We start from the raw sequence: 20,437 nt of genomic DNA, 5'->3' as shown, positions 1-20,437 counted from the left end.
TAACGCTGAACTTACGGAAGATTTCCTACGGAGTAAAACTTGCACGCTGACGTGTAGTAAAGGCAAGGGATTGCAGCCCGAAAATCATGGAAGGTCGGAGCGATCCATCCAACTGATTTCCTCCACATTTGTCCGTAGGATTCCCGTAACTAGATCAGCCGATAAGTCTAGCTTTATTTCATCGGAGGCGGTATATCACTTCGCCCTGTTATTGATCGGCCTGTGCCATTGTCTCAGATCAAACCAGGGGACATAGAAGGCATCGGTGCTGGAGGCACAGGCACCGGTGACGAGAAGGATGACGGCGGCCGAGCCGGTCGTTAGGCTATGGTACTTCCCGTACTCGACGGTGGGCAAGCGGGCGCCGAAGAAGCTGCTGTGCGCGATCTGCTTGGAGGTGTTCCAGCACGGGGAGGCGTGCGGCGAGGTGCCGGCGTGCGGGCACTTCTTCCACCGGGCGTGCGTCGACGTGTGGAGGAAGAGCAGCGTCAGCTGCCCGCTCTGCAAGGGCTACATGGCAGGGTCGTCGGGGCGAGCTGTCTCGGCCGCCGATGACATGGTTTAGCCGTGACTCTGCCGTCGAGCCCTAAACAGCTAGGTGGTTTTGCCCGTTGCATTGCGTTAATTGTCGATGACTGGGCGGGCATCACCTCGTCGACTTCAGGTGAACACGGCCTTTTGTTCCTCTTATTTTCACTTGAACCGCTTTTCGTTGGTGTTTTGACTTATCTATGTATAAGTGTACACCAGCTAATGAGGTTGCATTTTTCATATGTTTCACTTGCAATGTTGCCATGATTAAATTCCCATATTTTTCATGTATGAGACTAAAGGCGTCCTCAAGTATAACATTTTGAACCATCAGATAGTAGGGCACATTTTGTCGAAAAGAAGCTATGGATTTGCTGTCTTCGGTTGAGAATTTTTCTTACTGTTTCAGTAACCTAAAAGAGCAACTTATTTTTGGTTGCACTTTTATGTTGCGCAATAGAAACTGCAACTACAACGAGTTACACTTTTGAAAAGGTGACTAAGATTTTAAAAAACCTAAGTCGGTTGCATGTACTATATATGGTCTTCTTCAATCTTTTCTCTCTCTCTTAACACTGCACTGTTCGAAAAAAGGTGACTAAGATTTAAGATAATCTAAGTCGGTTGCATGTACTATATATGGTCTTCTTCGATCTTTTTTCTCTCTTAATACTGCATCGTTCTAAAAAAAAGGTGACTAAGATTTAAGAAAATCTCAGCTGATTGAGGCTTAAATAAACTGAGTTAATGGCACCCGCGGTCACACAACTTGTTCCGCATGTGCACTTAAGTCACACATGTTGCAAAAGGAACTAACCAGTCACACAACTTGCAAAACGTGTGCACCACAGGTCACAAAACGGTTTGATGTCCAGCTTTTTGCAAAAACCGGTCACAAAACACAATTATTCGTGTCAGATGACTCTCTTTTGCTGTCAAACATGACAAAACTGAACCGCGGTGAATATAGAAGAAAAAAATAGGTGGTTTTGTGTAAATTTTGACTGCCCCGTCTACCTCACGTGGCCCGCGGGTGACTGGGTTTGCCAAAAAAAACCAGACATCAAACCGTTTTGTGAGTTCTGGTGCACATGTTTCGCAAGTTGTGTGACCGGTTAGTTCGTTTTGCAACATGTGTGACTTAAGTGCACATGCGGGACAAGTTGTGTGACCGCGGGTGCCATTAACTCTAAATAAACCCATCAAGAATTTGCGTTCAAAGTATAAACTATCTATTGCGCTTTATGAAATGAGTTGCACTTTTATCTAAACTGTAGTTGCACTCTTCTCGGATCAAGACTGAATTACAAGAATTACAAACATTTGTTTAAATGTCTTGTATAATTCCTTAAAAAATGCAATTTTAAGCCCTGACAAAATATACCTCAAGGTGTCCAACAACCCATAAGTGTCCAGGCCTTCTGTTCCATCTGCTCACAATTACCTCGCGTTCTAGGTTTAGTTAAAGTTAACATTTGTAAAATTTAATAAAAATAGAATAACAAATATCAACATTCATAATGTTAATATTAAATGCTTATAACGTAAAAATATACAATATAACGGTTCTAATACAATAAATCTTATATTATAAATATTAATATATGTTCTTTAAATTTAGTTAAATTTTATAAAGTTGGACTTTAGGTAAATCCCAATCTCCAGGCAATTGTGAATGGAGGGAGGGAATACGTCTAATCCCGCTAACCACTTCCACGTGTCCCACAAGGCAACGCATTAGCTAGCATCCTTTTGACACAATCAATTATCCAACCAAATAGAATCCAATCCGTATACATCATGGAGTCCTGATACAAACCAATCTATATCTCCAGAGCGCATCCGTTTGGATTCGACGAGTTACAAGAACAACGATGCCAACGGCGGCGGCAGAACCCATCGAGTTCGTCCTGTTCGACTGCGCCTTCGCCCTAATATTAATGATCGCCCTGTGCCTCTGCCTCCCAGAATCTGAGAACGCGGGAGTACGAGGCGTGCAGGCGTCGGCCGCGGCACCGGATGCGCGGATGACGGCGGCGGCCCCGGTCGTGAGGCTGCGGTACTTCCCGTACTCGACGGTGGGCAGGCGGGCGTCGGAGAAGCTGGTGTGCGCGATCTGCCTGGACGTCTTCGAGCACGGGGATATGTGCGGCGAGGTGCCGGCGTGCCGCCACTTCTTCCACGGGGCGTGCGTCGACCTGTGGAAGAAGAGCAGTGTCACCTGCCCGCTATGCAGAGGCTACATGGCGACACAACAATCATCGGAACGAGTGTCAGCCGCCGATGACATGGTTTAGCCGTGACTGAGCGCGATCTAGCCCTGGACAGCTAGGTAGGTTTGTGGTTCTCTGAGTTACATTGACCTATACGATTTTTCTTTCGAAGTAGATGTATATATTTCATTAATGTAAAAGAGATTACAAAAGTTCCTCATCGAAACTACCAAAGATACTATGTGGTGACAACTGCCCTGCAAAGAACCCTACGCACACCCACATTATCGGCCATCACCAACCACAGGCTACCGAGATGCTCACCGGCGGAAGAGGAGAAAGACGAACGCGGACGATGTATGCCCGGGCTTGGTTGCTCCGGATAAACGAGTGGAGGAGGTTAACCCACTAGCATTTTTTCTACTATGATACGTCGCCTGGAATTCGTAATACTAGTGTATATTTGCGGGTCTATTCGTACAGGATTAAATAGATCTAGTTGGCTGCTGGAGCGACACTTGATTGCTCGTCTAGCTGGTGTCCTGTACCGAGCACTTAGAATCCCGTCCATGACACATCATGTTCCGGGTTCATTAGGGATTGTGACTAACTCTGGATTACTAATAATGTATTTCCAAATCTGTTTTTTCATTGCAGACTTAGTAATTCCAGATAACATGGTTGTCGTTTCATCAAATTCAAATGCCACAACGAAAAAATCGATTCAAATTACATCAAATGCAAATACTAGAGTCTAAATCACAAAGCATTCTCAAGAAACTCTAAAGCACAAAACTATTTTTTCGAAAAGCATAGTATCAACAAACAATTCTCAAGAACATCTTGCATGTAGATTTGAATGTTCATTACCAATGGAAAAAGTTCCAAAAAAATAATGCTGGCACTTGCAAGTTGTAAATAAAAACAAGCAGCACATGTGGGAAAAGAAAATTCAAATTTCTAGAAAAAGCAAACTAACTTTTTGTTTCTTTCACAAGTCTAAATATTTTGAATCTTTTTGTTGGAATGATAGGTTTGCATAAAATAATTCAAAATATTTAGACTTGTGAAAGAAACAAAAAGTTAGTTTGCTTTTTCTAAAAATTTGAATTTTCTTTTCCCACATGTGATGCTTGTTTTTATTTACAACTTGCAAGTGCCAGCATTATTTTTTTTGGAACTTTTTCCATTGGTAATGAACATTCAAATCTAATTCAAAATATTTAGACTTGTGAAAGAAACAAAAAGTTAGTTTGCTTTTTCTAGAAATTTGAATTTTCTTTTCCCACATGTGCTGCTTGTTTTTATTTACAACTTGCAAGTGCCAGCATTATTTTTTTTGGAACTTTTTCCATTGGTAATGAACATTCAAATCTACATGCAAGATGTTCTTGAGAATTGTTTGTTGATACTATGCTTTTCGAAAAAAATAGTTTTGTGCTTTAGAGTTTCTTGAGAATTCTTTGTGATTTAGACTCTAGTATTTGCATTTGATGTAATTTGAATCGATTTTTTTCGTTGTGGCATTTGAATTTGATGAAACGACAACCATGTTATCTGGAATTACTAAGTCTGCAATAAAAAACAGATTTGGAAATACATTATTAGTAATCCAGAGTTAGTCACAATCCCTAATGAACCCGGAACATGATGTGTCATGGACGGGATTCTAAGTGGTCGGTACAGGACACCAGCTAGACGAGCAATCAAGTGTCACTCCAGCAGCCAACTAGATCTATTTAATCATGTACGAATAGACCCGCAAATATACACCAGTATTACGAATTCCAGGCGACGTATCATAGTAGAAAAAATGCTAGTGGGTTAACCTCCTCCACTCGTTTATCCGGAGCAACCAAGCCCGGGCATACATCGTCCGCGTTCAGAAAGACCTTCTTTGTTGCTAGAACCGGGGAAGCACCATCGCCATCAAGGCTTTTTGAGCCAAAGACCAGGCCACTGATCACGCCAGATCTTCCATACATGGACCACCTTCAGATTAATTAATAGCAGAAAATAAAGGGTGATACTTGTCTTGGAATGATTTTTCTTATGATTTAAAATGGATCCGTGTTCATGGGTTCACTTGTCTACTCTATTTATAAGTTGTAGTGGACACAAATAATTCATCAAAGACATAATATTGGTGAAACTTTGAAATGTGTTTAATAAGCATTCATATGGACATCACGTCTTAACATAGTGATGATGCAACACATCTCTCTTATACTTCCATATTAAAAGTTTTTCCATTTGAATTCGTATCTAAAAGTTATGAAGGTTTGAAACATAAATAGACGGTTTTCTGAAAACTACGAGGTGCCAGGGGCCCGTACGTAATCTACATTCAAAACTTGAGGTCCTACGAGCAAAACGGTAGCCGGCGCGCCGTCCAGCACCGCCACATCAGCCAAAACTAGACCCCACGTGTCAGAAACTATGCCACTTCGGAATCAATTCGCGTTTAGTGTTTTTTACAAAATCTCAACAAAATGTGGTGGTTTTTCGAAGAAAACGTAAAGTGATACCAAAATTGAAATTTGTCTGAAAATTGGTGGTTTTATGCTATTTACTCATATAAATCTGCACCCCTCTTATTTCACTTGTTAGAGCATCTCCAGCCGCGTCCCCCAAAGGTATTTGGGGCGCGCCGGATATTTTTCGTTCCCAGCCACGTGCCCCAAATGCCCTTTCTATCCGGCGTGGTCCAATACGGTGTCCGGTGCCCCGAGCCCGTCCCCGGTCCATAGGGGATCCGGGCACGACGGACACAACGAGAAGCGAGGCGAGCAGTGGCGGGACCGACGCGCCAGCGACACACGAACGAAGGGTCGCAGCTTTGCCTTCATGGCGACGAAGGGGCGGGCGAGACGTTTCGTCGGCGCTGCGCAGCCTCCACGCGTCGCCGGTGTTCGCACGCCACTGCGCGTTCCCGCTCTTTCTTCCGCCACTTCTAGCCACTTCCCGCGCTTTCTTCGCGTCTCTTCTGGCGACGTCGGCGTCTATAAAAAGCCTCCCCCGCTCAATGGTAGCCACCACAGCCGCCGGCACTCGTTTCTCCACCGCAAGCACATCCCTCGTCGCATACACACCACCTACGCAATGATGAACCGCGCCGGCGCCCGTCAGTTCCATCCACCACCGTCTCCACCACCTCCACCACCGCGGGAATTCAACATGGACCCGGAAGCTGAGGAGAATGAAGCGTGGGAGGAGGCGGCGCTGGAGGACACCATAGCGGTGTTCGACGCCGCCACAATAGATGAGGCGGGGCGGCACCGGGCGGAGGAGATGGGCGAGCGGTGGCGTGCAGAGCGGAGCATCTGCGCATGGAGCGGGATCTCCATCACCGTGAGCGGCGGGAGGCGCTGGAGCAGCGATGGCGGGAGGCGCTGGAGCATCAGCGGCGGGAGGCGTTGGAGCAGCAGCTGCGGGAGGAGGAGGCGGCAGGAGGAGGCGGCAGCGAAGGCGGCCTGGGCGGCGGAGGCAGATGCGTTGGCGGCGGCTGTGGAGGAGGAGGAGGAGGATGACGACGACTTCGACTTGTCCAACGACGACGAATCGGACCCGGTGGAGACGGCGGCTCAGCAACGAGCTCTCGTCGAGTCGTTCGAGTCGCATAAGAAGCTGCAGGACAACGTCCGTGCCCGTGAAGACGAGCAGATTCGTCGCGTCGTCGAACTCTCCCTCTAGGCGGCGCATCAGGGGAGGTCAGGCGATGACGCGTTGATCGAGCACCGATGTCTTCTCATCACGCTCCGTAGGAAGAGGCGGCACACGACACAGGAGCTGCAGCAGAGGGGAGGCGACAACGGGGCGGGGCCGTCGAACGCACCGCCGGGCAGCCAGTAGTAGGCTCGGGTTAGATAATCTAGCCATTATATAATCTAGCCGTTTTCATTCAAACTTGTAAAATATAATCAAATTTGAATGAAAACTTTTATTTTCGTACACTTTTATTTATTTGGGGACGCGTTTAGGGGACGCGGCTAGGAAGCAACGTCCCCAATCAAAACACGAAGAAAACACGTCTCCAAACGCTCGATTCGACGCCGTTTGGAGGACGCTTTAGGAAACCCGGCTCGAGACGCTCGTACTTTCTACTCAACAAGCAAGGACTGCCTTAGGTAAAGTCATGTCCATGGCTTCATCCACATCCCATACTGTTTTACCTGAAGTTATCTCACAGTGACAGAGTAACTGCAAATGCACAATCCTGCTATTAGCAATTTTTGTCCCCCCTCCAGTTCAGAGACACGTCAAGTGAAGTCCGTCAACGATATACTGTACTGAGAAAAAAGCAGCAACTCTTGCTTAACTTTGAACACGGATACATGCATGTAATGCTGCCGCTTTCCTCCATGAAACGCTGCGGTACATCTCAAACTCCCTGCTGCGTGATTGGTGTGAGTGCATGCCGGGAGTGGTGATTTCGTTGATCTAAACTAAATGATCAATATGCTACTTCCTCCGAACTCTTTTAGTTGATTTGGATTTAGTATAACTTGGTACTTCTTCCGATTTATTTGTTTTTGAGTCCTTCGATTCATATTACTTGCTACTAGTATGGATATAACTAAAACTAATATTAATCTAGATACATCTACATTAGGGCATCTCAATGATAGGCCCCTGTTTAGGCGTTTAAGTGGGAAAACATCCGGCTACTATTAACCAGCATCCATGCAACAGATTACATCTCCAACACCACTCAACATGGGATGCTTATTTCTCCAACGGATTCAGTCTGCTTTTTGTGCCGCTAAGGTCAAAACTGATGAAGCGTCGGCGCAAAGTTTTGCATCAACGCCTAATGTTAAGCGCTCATCAATCAGGATTAGCGTCATAACTGCCGATCAGCCGTTTGAAAAATCATGGCGCCTCTAACAAGCGTCTCCATTGTAGATGCCCTTACCGGCAACTAATATGGATCGGAGAGTACTAAATTTGAGTCAATTAAAAAGGACCGGAGGGACTACCTCCGTTCCGTATTTATCGTAGATTTGTCTAGATTTATATATTAACTTCATGCTAAAAAATGGGTCCACATATACTTCTGTATAGATAAATCTGTAACAGTTAATATGGAACGGAATACAGCATATTTCTACCTCTGGCTTTTGTCTTACGTCATACTTCGCTCAAGTGATGTTTGCATTGCCCAAAGCATATGAGCGATCAGCTTTGCAGAAAATATTCCTGAATGAGATCGATTGGCCGTGTCATTTTCGCCCCTACCAACACTTTGATCTGGAACATTCTCACCACGCTCGACTGTGTGCACGCCAAGTACAAGATCGATCATCCATTGTCAGCCTGCCAGCTGCAAGCACTTTTAGCACCGTCCAGCTATCTCATCTCCACATTCCCTGCCACTCCCACTCACAAGTCGATCGTACACGCCCGGACGAGGTCAACGCGTCGCACTCGCAGCTGGAGTGTCGAGTAGCTCGCGCCAGGAGTCAACGTCCCCTGGCAACACCTCTGCGTTTCGGTGGAGCTCCGGCCCCGGCCAGGATCCTGCGAAATCTTGGCCCCGTTACGGCTTCTCTCGTGGGAGCTAGCTGGCCCGTTGGCGTGCGCGCGACGTGATCGCCCGACGTGTTACGCCGGCGGCAGCGGAGCCGTCGACCGTCGGCTCGATCGGCCTGAGCAAACTGCCGAGATATTCCCGAGTTGTGGTGCCGCATGCACGTGGATTTGCTTGGACATCACTCTGCCTTTTCAACGCTGAGATATCAACGCTCTTGTTTATTTTTCAATGATGTTTCATAATTTTTTGCGTTAAAAATCTGACCAACAAAATGTGAGGTATATGCCACCAAAGGATGCACCCCTCATGTTTACTTACATAGTACAATGCTTCCTCTCTCCACCATGGAAACCCAACATGTGTGTGTGTGTCAAGTTTATAGTATCCTTTTTAGGGCCATCCTCTCATAAACTGGTCAATATTTATTCTTGTTGATAAAAAAAGGCAAAACTTCGGTTGCTCCCTCGTGCGATATGCATGCGTGCTTTATATACATACCAGCTATACACTATACGAGGACATTTGGAGACTATATATTTTCAAAATCTATACCTGCATTGCATGGATAATCAAATATTTTCTTAGAAAAACTCAATTAACAATACTTCGTTTGAATTAAGGTTAGCATGCTCAGTCAGCCCAGGCCGCAGATATATTGCTCAGTACCTCGCATCATGACCTATTTTTGAGCGGAGCACATAGAAAAAATCTCGGGACCTGGTAAAATCTTGTGCTGAATATTCGGGATTCTTCCCCAAGTTGTAGGGATATTTCATTCATGAAGCTTTCAAAATGCATTAAAAAATGTGGATTTGTAGTAAATTAATCACCAAACAAATAGAACGCCGCTAATTTTATTGTTCGCAATATTCGTTGACCTGGGCAAGATATACTTTTCCACCCACGGGATGTCAAAAGGTACTAGTTCAAACAGAGTTGTACTCCACACCAGTTAGAAACCCACGTAACGAATCCACTTCCTGCTGCCTCTCAAAAGGAGATGGGCTGAAACTTTCGTAGGTGAAGGGTGACGAGCTGACGGCGACCGCCGTGTTTTTTTCTTCCAACACCTGGAATGGGTAAGATTTCGCGCTCAGCTTGGAATGTTTCATATTCTTCACGGAGAGGCAGAACTAGCAATTTTGGAGTTTTGGGCAAGTCATCTAATATGGTGTGACTACGAGCGGGCATATGGATGAAAGTATTTCGAAAGGCAGAGATGTTAAAAAGTTGTTTGCTTAAGGGCTGTTTACGGCAAATTAGTCAGATTTCGTGCTCGGCTTCACACATTTCATACTCTCCGCGGACAACTAGTAGAACTCTGGAGTCCATACAAATCATCCAACATGACGTGGCTACAAGGGGCCATAACTGGTTGAAAGTTTTTCGAAAGGCCAGAGATGCTTAAAAGTTGTTTGCTTATGGACTATTTAGGGCAAATAAGTTAGAGCTTCCAATATTTCATAGAGAGCAAGCACTTTGGAGTTTGAATTGAGCTCTCGAATCGTTTCCCCCAACCTTATCCCCGCGTTCTCTCCATCTAGCTCGCTTGAGAGTTACTAAGGGCATGCCACCCCAATCCCAAGCCTATTCTGACTGTGCTACCGACCGGAGATGGCTAGGGGGTACACATAGTAGTTGTTGTTTAGAGCTTTCCTATGTCGAGTATGGCACTATGCTGGTAGTTAGGTTGCATCGCCGGAGCTTCATGGCTGCATCTTGCGACCACCCTTGATTCTCCTTTTCTTCGTAATTCTCCTCTAGCCAGAGGCAGAGAAGAGTTGTACAGCCAAAAATAAGATCGGTTAACCATGAGATCTGGTGGATTTGGGCGGAGTACTAGATTTTGGAGCTCTTGTTCGTCTTCGCCACCAAGCTGGCGAAAGGAGGGGTAGGGGTGCTAGGCTCTGCTACTCCGAAATAAGACCATGGTGCTGCAACTCGCGAAGTTCCTCTATGGTGGCTATCTTGCACCGACTTACCAGGGCTGACATGGCCACTCCGTGAGGTGGTACTATGTGCGATGCATCCTCTTCAACCTCCTGGCTAATGTGCCAACAAGGAGGCCTTCAAGTGGTGGTCCTTGGAGATAGCGCCGGTGGCCACATTTGTCAGGTTTGTCAACTTCATCGGTGGAGAAGGACTAGATTACTTTTCCCAATATTTAACTAGGGTACTTTATGTAAAAGTTGAGGGCTGATTTGTACTTTCTTTCTTTCTAGAGGTCCTCCTTGTAAAATGTATTCCTACCGTGCTTAATGCAGTTTTGTATTCTTTAGGGCGCTTTCCTTCTTTAAAAAAATAGAATTGGGGTCGCGGAAACATCGTTGATATTTCTCTTGGTCAATTCTGACCGACGAAATAGCGGAGCCTAATAAAGCGGAACTTTATGAGCCGCGAACGTACGCGCATTAAGGCGCCTGCGACAAATTTCTTAAGTTGCAAGAGATAATTTTTTCTCTTCCTTTGACTGAATAAAGTTCCGAACGTCGAGATTTGAACGAGCTAGCGAGCGCTCGGGCTACAATTCAAACGTTCAAATCGCCCAGTATGAGTGCTTAATTAAGAGTGGCACGACCATCGTCCGCTTTGGACTCTCCGGGATCCTTTCCTTCTTTAGAAAAAAAGAATTGGGGCCGCGAAAACCTCGTTGACGTTCTCTTGGTCAATTCTGACTGACGAAATAGGGGAGCCTAATTAAGCGAAATTTATGAGATGTGGACGTACGGCGCACCGGAGACACATTTCTTAAATTGCCAGAGGCAGATTATTGTGGGGTCTAGCAAAAAGGAAAACTATTTGTTTTTACTGAATAAAGCTTCAGACGTCAAGATTTGAATGGGCGGCCCAGATTGCGGCGTGCCTGAGCTACAATTCCAACGTTTGCAAGCCTATTGCAACAATGTAGGGGGTACCTGGGGAAAGGACGAGCAATGAACATAGTCAAGAAATCGCACGGCGTTGCTGGAGCCCAGCCAGCCACAGATGCATGCCGCCGTAAGCATGGCACCCTGGCTCAGAGAAGGGCTCACACGTTCGACCCTCTCTTCTTGCCACGTGCGCAGCATCTCTCACTATCTCCACCGTGACCAGGTGACCTGACCCTCGTCCTCTCTCTATAAATGCAGCTCGGCTGCACCCTGCACCGATCGATCTTAGTACTTGGAACGGAGACAAAAAGGCAGGGTCAGAAGAGCAGAGCAACTGCTGAGGAGGAGCAGGATGGGTAGGCAGCCGTGCTGCGACAAGGTGGGCCTGAAGAAGGGGCCGTGGACGGCGGAGGAGGACCAGAAGCTCGTCGCCTTCCTCCTCACCCACGGCCACTTCTGCTGGCGCATCGTCCCCAAGCTCGCAGGTCAGTCACCAGCGATCTGCTCAGCTCCGAATCTGAAATTCTCTATGTTTTGAAACATCCTGTGCTTACATGCATAGGTTTTGGTGTGGGTGCAGGGCTGATGCGGTGCGGCAAGAGCTGCCGGCTGCGGTGGACCAACTACCTGCGTCCTGACCTCAAGCGCGGCCTCCTGTCCGACGACGAGGAGCGGCTCGTCATCGACATGCACGCGCAGCTCGGCAACCGCTGGGCCAAGATCGCCGCGATGCTCCCCGGCAGGACCGACAACGAGATCAAGAACCACTGGAACACCCACATCAAGAAGAAGCTCCGCACGATGGGCATCGACCCCGCCACCCACCTCCCGCTCGACAAAGACCAGGCCCCTCCTACCGCGCAGCAAGACAAGGAGCAGCCGATGCCCCACTGCGATGAACACTCTCTGCCGGCGGAGGATGAGGACGACAAGGCGGTGGTTCCGCTGATCCAGCCGCCGCACGCTGCGGGGAGCAACTGCTCTGCTTCCCCTGCCTCGGCGATCTCGCCGTCCTGCTCCTCCTCCTCGGCCTCGGCTGGCTCGGCGGCGTCCGGCGTGGACGTGGCGGAGTGGCAGCAGGCCACGTATCTCTTCGACATAGATGGCTTCACCGATGTGGGCTCGGTCTGGGATGGCGGCTTCGTCTTCGGCGTTGATCCGTTCGGACCGTTCGATCACTACTACCCCGGCGCCGGCTTCGATCAGGATAACTGGTTTTGACGCTGCGCATGTAGATCATAGGGGTTCACCTCTTCTCGTCAGCTTAAGCTCCCTTAGCTATCGGTGTAACTTAGCTTCCATGCCATCAGGCCATGTCGATCCATGCTCGGATGTTGCTGAATCAACTGTTAATTTAAAAACAAGAGCGAGGAAAAAACTCAGGTGTACCAAGCATCTGACGACCGCCTCCTTCTTCTAAGAAAAAAGAAGCATCTGACGACGGTGCTGCGATGTGAGCAAGGCTGGTCTGCATCCGAACTTGAGATACGTCTCTTTTGGCAAGGTCGATGGATAGTGGCGCTAACTGCCGGTGGGCGCGTCAGCGTGATTGTGTCAGCTCCCGAGCTTGCATGCGGCGGTGCTGGGGACTTTCAACCGAGCAAATTGGGCTGACCGTGCCCATTGTCATGACGCGACTACGTGGCGACGGCGGTGGCGTTGCCGCATGCCGCTCCTTTGACCTTGGGCGAGCATGCCAAGCTCGTGCTTCTTTTGCTGTTACAGGGTGCCGCTTGTTATGCACAACCATAAAAACGTTGACTGGTTACAGTATTACACTCAACTATTACTACGTGATCAATTGCGTAGGAGATTAAAGAAAGGGTTTTCCTAGAGAACAAAGTTCATGCTTAGTTAAGTTCTACACCGTTAGATTTGATTCGTGATTCATGCTAATGCTAGTTATCAGTTGAGTTGCAATTGAGATTATCTCAATTGAGTTGCAACTGAGATTTAATGACATCATCTCACTGAGAACGAAGTTAGTTCTCAGTCGACTGAGAAATAGCCACGCCCTGAAAGAAAACCAAACTGGCCATACTCGCTACATAGTCGATCGAGTGACCGCTCACCATTTTGGAGCATGAGGTCGAATGGTCAATTCCTTATAATTTAGCCCCTCAAACGGCTCCTTATCCTTTAACATCTTATCCTTGGTGATGTGGTATACAGGGCTCCCATGTCGACCCCCAGGGCGAATCCTAGCGCCACCTCCAGCCAAATCCCCGGTGGCCTCTCCTGCCGCCGGCAAGGGCCGCAGTGGCGGCGAGCCCGGTGCCGAGGTTGCATCGCATCAACACTTCGCTGGTGGCGGCCAGGGACGGCGCTGCTGCGTGCGGCGGCTGGGGCGGAGCCCCTGGCCGTGCGGCGGCGGCAACCTTCTCTTCTACACGGCGTCTGCGTGGGAAGGATTCCATATGCTCGCACCGGATGGGCCGGTGCCCGAGGTCATGTGGCAGCGGCGGATTTCCCTTTGACTCCCGCACATGGAGTGGAGGTTTGATACCCACAAGTATAGGGGGTCGCTGAATCTTCGATGGGAATTATTACCCAAATTTATAGTTCGACTCAAGGGGAACACAAGAATATCAATAAGACTTTAGCAATTGAGACATCACTCTCAGCCACACTTGTATATCAATAAACTCACAAAGAAAGTGGTGATTTTATAGCAGTTGATTCAAATCAGTAAAAACAAAAGTAAATAAAAGCAGCAGATTTGCAGTTTTCACCGAAAGTAGTAATGTGAAACTTGCAGTGGCTAAAAGCGTAGGCATGAGGCAACAATGAGGTAATATATATGGATGATATTGATCATGTAATGTAATCCAGCCAACATAGCACTCATCTCTAATTCAGTTGTGTGTAGGTGTGTGATCCAAATATAGTTATGCGCACTAACTAAGAGAATTTGCATAACATCTATTGCCCAACTTGCCCATTTCACCGGGGCCAACTTAGAACTACAATCAATTAAGGTCTACCCTTTCGAATAGACTGGAACAAAAGCATTAAGATCCATGAACACACATAATACTTGACATTACTACATCTCACTTTTGTTTTTCCCCACCTGTCACCTTAGGGATTCGCATGATCAACATAATAACAAGTGAATACACCTCGCAGATAAATATCAACCTCATATATATGATAAAGCAATATAAGTTCAGTACTGAAATCATGTCACTCGGTGACAAAGGATTAATTTGTCAATGGCTACAGATTGTAGACTAGGGTTTTGCTAGAAGTAGAGGGCAAGTAGATCTCGAAGGTTTCAGCCGAAAAGTACTCGCTGATTGTAAAAACTAGGGTTCTGTTGACAATAAATTCGATCATTTCTTCGTCCTTCGACTCCCCCTTATATAGGAGGTGGAGCCGAGGGTTTCGTAGTATACAAATTACAGAGTCCGGGAGGGTTTCATACCCGTCCCGTAAGATTACAAGTCTCTATATTTCCTAATACAATCTATCTTTACTTAACACTAAATGGGCTTCTGAATCTTCTTATTCTTCGAGTCCTGGGCCTTTAGTAAACCCCGGGTACTATTTTCGGCAGGCCCATTGGGAATGCCTATGTCAGTAGCCCCCGAGATTTTTCTTGAATCGAAGAATCAGGAAAAATCTCCAACTTTAATCATTCAATAATCTTGTCGAATTTAATGCATAACTTTTCGATGTGCGAATACTATATTGTACAGGGATAATGGTAGTTGGGGCTAGTTCATCTGACGGATCAGGTACTAGTTAACTGCTCTAGTGGCAATCCGCAAAAACCTACTTCAAGATCACATCCCTGGACATGATCTCGAGATACTGGTGTAAACTTCGACAGGTGCCGCTTAAGGTCTTACCATTCTGTCGAGTCCCAGTCATATTTTATCGGGTACGTAACGCGTCCGTTAGGATTTTTCTTCGTATCTGTTGATACGGAAAAAAGTAGCAAACCGCCGTCAGAGACGGTGCCACGCCGCTCAGAACGGGTCTGGGGTCTTACCTTCGCAAAGTTTTGCGGCATTCAGAGATTATTCGCGACTTTTAGCGCTCTGAGAATATATTGTCGAGTGCTTTTCGGCTGTTGGAATAGCACATTTTATTGAGTCATATTTGATGACTTATTTTGTCTTCCCGATGGGAGTATATGTTGAGTTATCTGTATAACTCGAAATATACTCACTTCCTTTCCTTTCTTTATATTTTTGCATAATTTCATCGGGCAGGCGAACTGTGTTCCCGATGGGAGTAGCCCCCGAGGCTACAGCCAAGGACTTGTGTTTGGTTGTAGGCTCCACAAATTAATATCATCTGTCGCTATATTGTTAGTCCTTCTCGAGCTTTTCATATCTATCGGGTGCGCGACCAGCGCTCCCGATGGGAGTAGCCCCCGATGCTATGAACAAATGCTTGCATTTGATCATAGGCTCTCGCCATTTCTATTTTGTCATACTCAAATTTTTCTTTCTTTTTTCCAAAGTAGCCCCCCGAGCATTTGGGCAAAAACTTGTATTTGATCAAAGGCTCTCGAAATAATCATATGTTGTCGACATTCTCACTATGCTTCTTAGTCGAGTTTTTCTTTTGCCAAAGTGACATCATTGTTGATGATAGCCACGATTACTGTATTGGTAACATGTGAAAACCGCTCCTCTCACTGCCTTGTGGGTCTAGATTCCCTATCCGATGGACACATCATGCAAGTGGGGGACACACGTCTCCCGCTTTTACTGGCACATGTACTGCAGGTCCTGTAATTTCTCGTCTTAATGAAATTAACCTTTACCCCTTGTCCACGTGTACACCATCTACTCCACAATTTCTTCATCCAACGGTGCGTCGTTTCACCGCACCTGCATATAAGGTCATCGTCTTCCTCAATCAACACTTCCACTCGCGCCGCACCTCTGTTCCTCTGCAAAAAAATCCTCCATTGCGCTCATTGCTTTGTGCGCTCCTCCACGCTCTTGCTGTTCTGCTCCATTCTAGTCGAAGCCACCACGCTCGCGGCACACTAGGCATAACACTCCAGAATCCCCAATGGCCACCGAAGATTTGGAGTGGGAGAGATCCAAGATCTCCAGCCAAGACATGAACCTACTGAAGAAGCTGGGGTTCGCCAAGAAGAAGGACGCGCTGCGCTTCCCCCACGAGGAGAGCTACCCATCTCCTCCAATGGAGTACCGGGTTAGTTTCGTTGATCATCTCATCCGCGGTCTTTCCCCTCCTATCCATGAGTTTCTTCGAGGTCTTCTCTTTGTTTATGGGCTTCAGCTTCATCAGCTGACGCTGATGTCTACTCACGCTTCTTTTCCTGTAGACAGTGTTGGGCCTCCAAGAGCAGAGGTTTGTAGAACAGCAGCAAGTTTTCCCTTAAGTGGATCACCCAAGGTTTATCGAACTCAGGGAGGAAGAGGTCAAAGATATCCCTCTCAAGCAACCCTGCAATCACGATACAAGAAGTCTCTTGTGTCCCCAACACACCTAATACACTTGTCAGATGTATAGGTGCACTAGTTCGGCGAAGAGATAGTGAAATACAGGTGGTATGAATGTATATGAGCAGTAGTAACGGCACCCAGAAAATAGCTTGATGCTACAACTGGCGTGTGGTTGATGGTGGTAATATTGCAGGCAGTACGGATGCAGTAAAACAGTAAACAAGCAGCGATTTCAGTATTTAGGAACAAGGCCTAGGGATTATACTTTCACTAGTGGACACTCTCAACATTGATCACATAACAGAAATAATAGATAAATGCTATACTCTACACTCTCTTGTTGGATGATGAACACCACTAATTGTGTAGGATTACACGAACCCTCAATGCCGGAGTTAACAAGCTCCACAATATTCGATATTCATGTTTAAATAACCTTAGAGTGCACGATAGATCAACACAACTAAACTAAGTACTAACATAGAATGCACACTGTCACCATCACACTATGAAGGAGGCATAGATCACATCAATACTATCATAGCAATAGTTAACTTCATAATCTACAAGAGATCACAATCATAACCTACGCCAAGTACTACACGATGCACACATTGTCACCATTACACCGTGCAGGAGGAATAGAGTACTTTAATAACATCACTAGAGTAGCACATAGATTAATAGTGATACAAAGCACATTGCAATCATAAAGGGATATAAATAAGCACTTCACTATGCTATTCATAACAGTGAATAAGTATTATGTGAAATATAGCCTAAGAGTCCCACACGGTGCACACACTGTCACCTTTACACACGTGGGACAAGGAGTCTCCGGAGATCACATAAGTAAAATCCACTTGACTAGCATAATGACATCTAGATTACAAACATCATCATATGAATCTCAATCATGTAAGGCAGCTCATGAGATTATTGTATTGAAGTACATAGAGAGAGATTAACCACATAGCTACCGGTACAGCCCTTAGCCTCGATGGAGAACTACTCCCTCCTCATGGGAGACAGCAGCGGTGATGAAGATGGCGGTGAAGATGGCGGTGGTGTCGATGGAGAAGCCTTCCGGGGGCACTTCCCCGTCCTGGCGGCGTGCCGGAACAGAGACTCCTGTCCCCCAGATCTTGGCTTCGTGATGGTGGCGGCTCTGGAAGGTTTCTCGTACCGTGGCTTTTTCATATAGGTTTTCGCGACGGAGTCCTTAAGTAGGCGGAAGGGCAGCCTCGGAGGGGCCCTGGTGGGGCCACACACTAGGGGGGCGCGCCCAGGGCCTTGGCCGCGCCGCCCTGGCGTGTGGGCCCCCCAGGCTCCCCTCTGGTGCCTCTCGGGTGTTCTGGAAGCTTCGTGCAGAAATAAGATATTGGGCGTTGATTTCGTCCGATCCCGAGAATATTTCCTTACTAGGATTTCTGAAACCAAAACAGCAGTAAAACGAGAACCGGCACTTCGGCATCTCGTCAATAGGTTAGTTCCGGAAAATGCATCAAAACGATATAAAGTGCGAACAAAACATGTAGGTATTGTCATAAAACAAGCATGGAACATCAGAAATTATGGATACGTTGGAGACGTATCAGCATCCCCAAGCTTAGTTCCTACTCGCCATCGAGTAGGTAAACGATAACAAGAATAATTTCTGAAGTGACATGCTACCATCATAATTTTGATCAACATTATTGTAAAGCATATGAGATGAATGGAGTGATCTAAACAAAAGATTGCTAACAAAGATAATGACTAAACAAATGAATCATATAGCAAAACTTTTCATGAATAGTACTTTCAAGACAAGTATCAACAAGACTTGCATAAGAGCTAACTCATAAGCAATAAATTCTTAGTAGAATGCATTGAAGCAACACAAAGGATGATTAAGTTTCAGCAAGTGCTTTCAACTTGTAACATGTATATCTCATGGATATTTGTCAACATAGAGTAATATAACAAGTGCAATAAGTAAACATTTAAGAATCAATGCACACAGTTAACACAAGTGTTTGCTTCTAAGATAGAAAGAAGTAGGTAAACTGACTCAACATAAAGTAAAAGAATGGCCCTTCGCAGAGGGAAGCATGGATTACTATTTTTGTGCTAGAGCGTTTATTTTGAAAACATAGAAACAATTTTGTCAACGGTTGTGGGGCCCCGGACTAGCTGTCCGAAACACCTGTTATGCATACACATTCACGATCCCATGATCAGTGTGTCGTGAAAGCATAACCGAACTGGTATCAATTACATCATCCATTACAGTACCGAATGAAAAGATTACAACAGGTCACATGACCAATACTTACATAAGAGCCGCAATGGCAAGAGATCAACAATCACACAGCGGAATTACTTCAGACGAAAGTGTTCGCATGGCCCAAGTCATGCCATAACCCTACAGGCAACTGACTGGGAAGACGTTCCTAGCTCGCATAGACGTCGCCGACTCCTTCTTCATCTGTCGGATTCCACCAAGTCTGGCCAAGTAAATAGCCAGGGACAAAGCCATGAGTACATTATGAATTGTACTCGCAAACCACCATAGAGAGAAGTAAAGGATATGCATATTTGGCACTAGCAAGGAACAGACACTATTCTAGGGTTACAAGGAGCGAGAGATTGCTTCTCTCGAGAGTATGACATATGTATGTCTTTGTGGAAAAGCTTTTTGAAAACAAATTTATTTTAAGACCAATAGGTAAGGATGACCCATTTTCCTTTCCGGCCATCATAATGACCAAAACACTTTTCCAACTTTCCACCGTACCTCCCAGGTACATTTCCACCTGATCCCATCGGTATCCTTTCCAAAACCTTTGGAAAACATTTTTATAAAACAAAACCTTCCTTTAATGCCAAGCAGCCTTCCATTCCCACGTCCATAACCGCGGACACGGCTATTCGAATAGTTTTACACTCGCAGAGGTTGTACACTTTCCCCACAAGATCCGGATACTTATCGTGTGGGCATCATCCCCGCATACCAACATATGCCACGACAAGCACCCGATCGCAGTTTTTCGCTTGCTCGCCTTAGCCTAAGACATGCCGCCTAGAGTTGTACCTCCCAACACCAGAGTCCGAGGGGTCGTTACCCAGGAGTAGGAAATTCCCCGACCAGCTCGACCCTCCGGAATGCCGCGACCAACTGCGGGGCATTATTCAATGGGAGCTCATAGGTTGTACCCCTGCCATCTGAAGAGACGGAAAGGCGTCCCAGTACGTCGGGAAGGCCCGGTCGATAGGTGTCCATGCTCGGACTACCCCTTACACTTGGAGGACCCAAACTAAGGCGAGACAAACTACTACGCTACGCCCCGTCCCACTAAAGGGTAATGTGGTTGTACTGGCTAGGTCCGGTTCAGGTACTCAGTCACCAAAGGTTTTCGAAAACATTTTTATCTCCACTTGCCTCCAGCAACTTTCTTCCCAAAAACCCTTTCCTTTTCATAAGCTCACACTTGGGCAGGGCTACCCCATTCCAAGGTTTTCGAAACACTTCTTTCTTGAAAATATTTTCACAAACCTTTTTAAAGAGGGCTCCCAACCTATAGTCCAACTTTTCTTTGAAAAGCGGTGACAAGGATGAATAGGTGTTAAGCACCATATCTCTAGCAAGTGTTGGATCAGTAGGTATCACGAGGGCTGCACCCGTGAGGGTGGAATAATAAAACTTCGAGTGGTGGAACCACTCACATAAATAAAATAAAAACCATGCAATTTATAAAACTTGTAATAATGCAAGAGCAAGATATTTAGGACAAGGTATGCATCAAGAGGTGGCTTGCCTTTGTTGGCTATTTGTCCCGGACTTCTCCTTCACGAACCTCTGCTCTTCCTTCC

At 46.3% G+C, this 20,437-nt stretch overlaps 1 protein-coding gene across 1 annotated transcript; it reads left to right on the top strand.

The window, feature by feature from the left end:
- The first annotated feature begins 8,271 nt into the window (after positions 1 to 8,271).
- Positions 8,272 to 12,368, top strand: LOC124646840 (MYB-like transcription factor ODO1). Its single transcript, XM_047186892.1, has 3 exons — positions 8,272 to 8,297; positions 11,499 to 11,632; positions 11,728 to 12,368. The coding sequence occupies exons 2-3, from the start codon at positions 11,500 to 11,502 to the stop codon at positions 12,366 to 12,368; spliced, it is 774 nt and encodes a 257-aa protein (XP_047042848.1). The 5' UTR covers positions 8,272 to 8,297; position 11,499.
- Positions 12,369 to 20,437: the final 8,069 nt, after the last annotated feature.

This window comes from Lolium rigidum, chromosome 1 (assembly GCF_022539505.1).
Source record: "Lolium rigidum isolate FL_2022 chromosome 1, APGP_CSIRO_Lrig_0.1, whole genome shotgun sequence".
Classification (NCBI taxonomy): Eukaryota; Viridiplantae; Streptophyta; class Magnoliopsida; order Poales; family Poaceae; genus Lolium; species Lolium rigidum.
The sequence above is the reverse complement of the archived record's forward strand: the minus strand, read 5'-3'. Positions and strand labels throughout refer to the sequence as shown.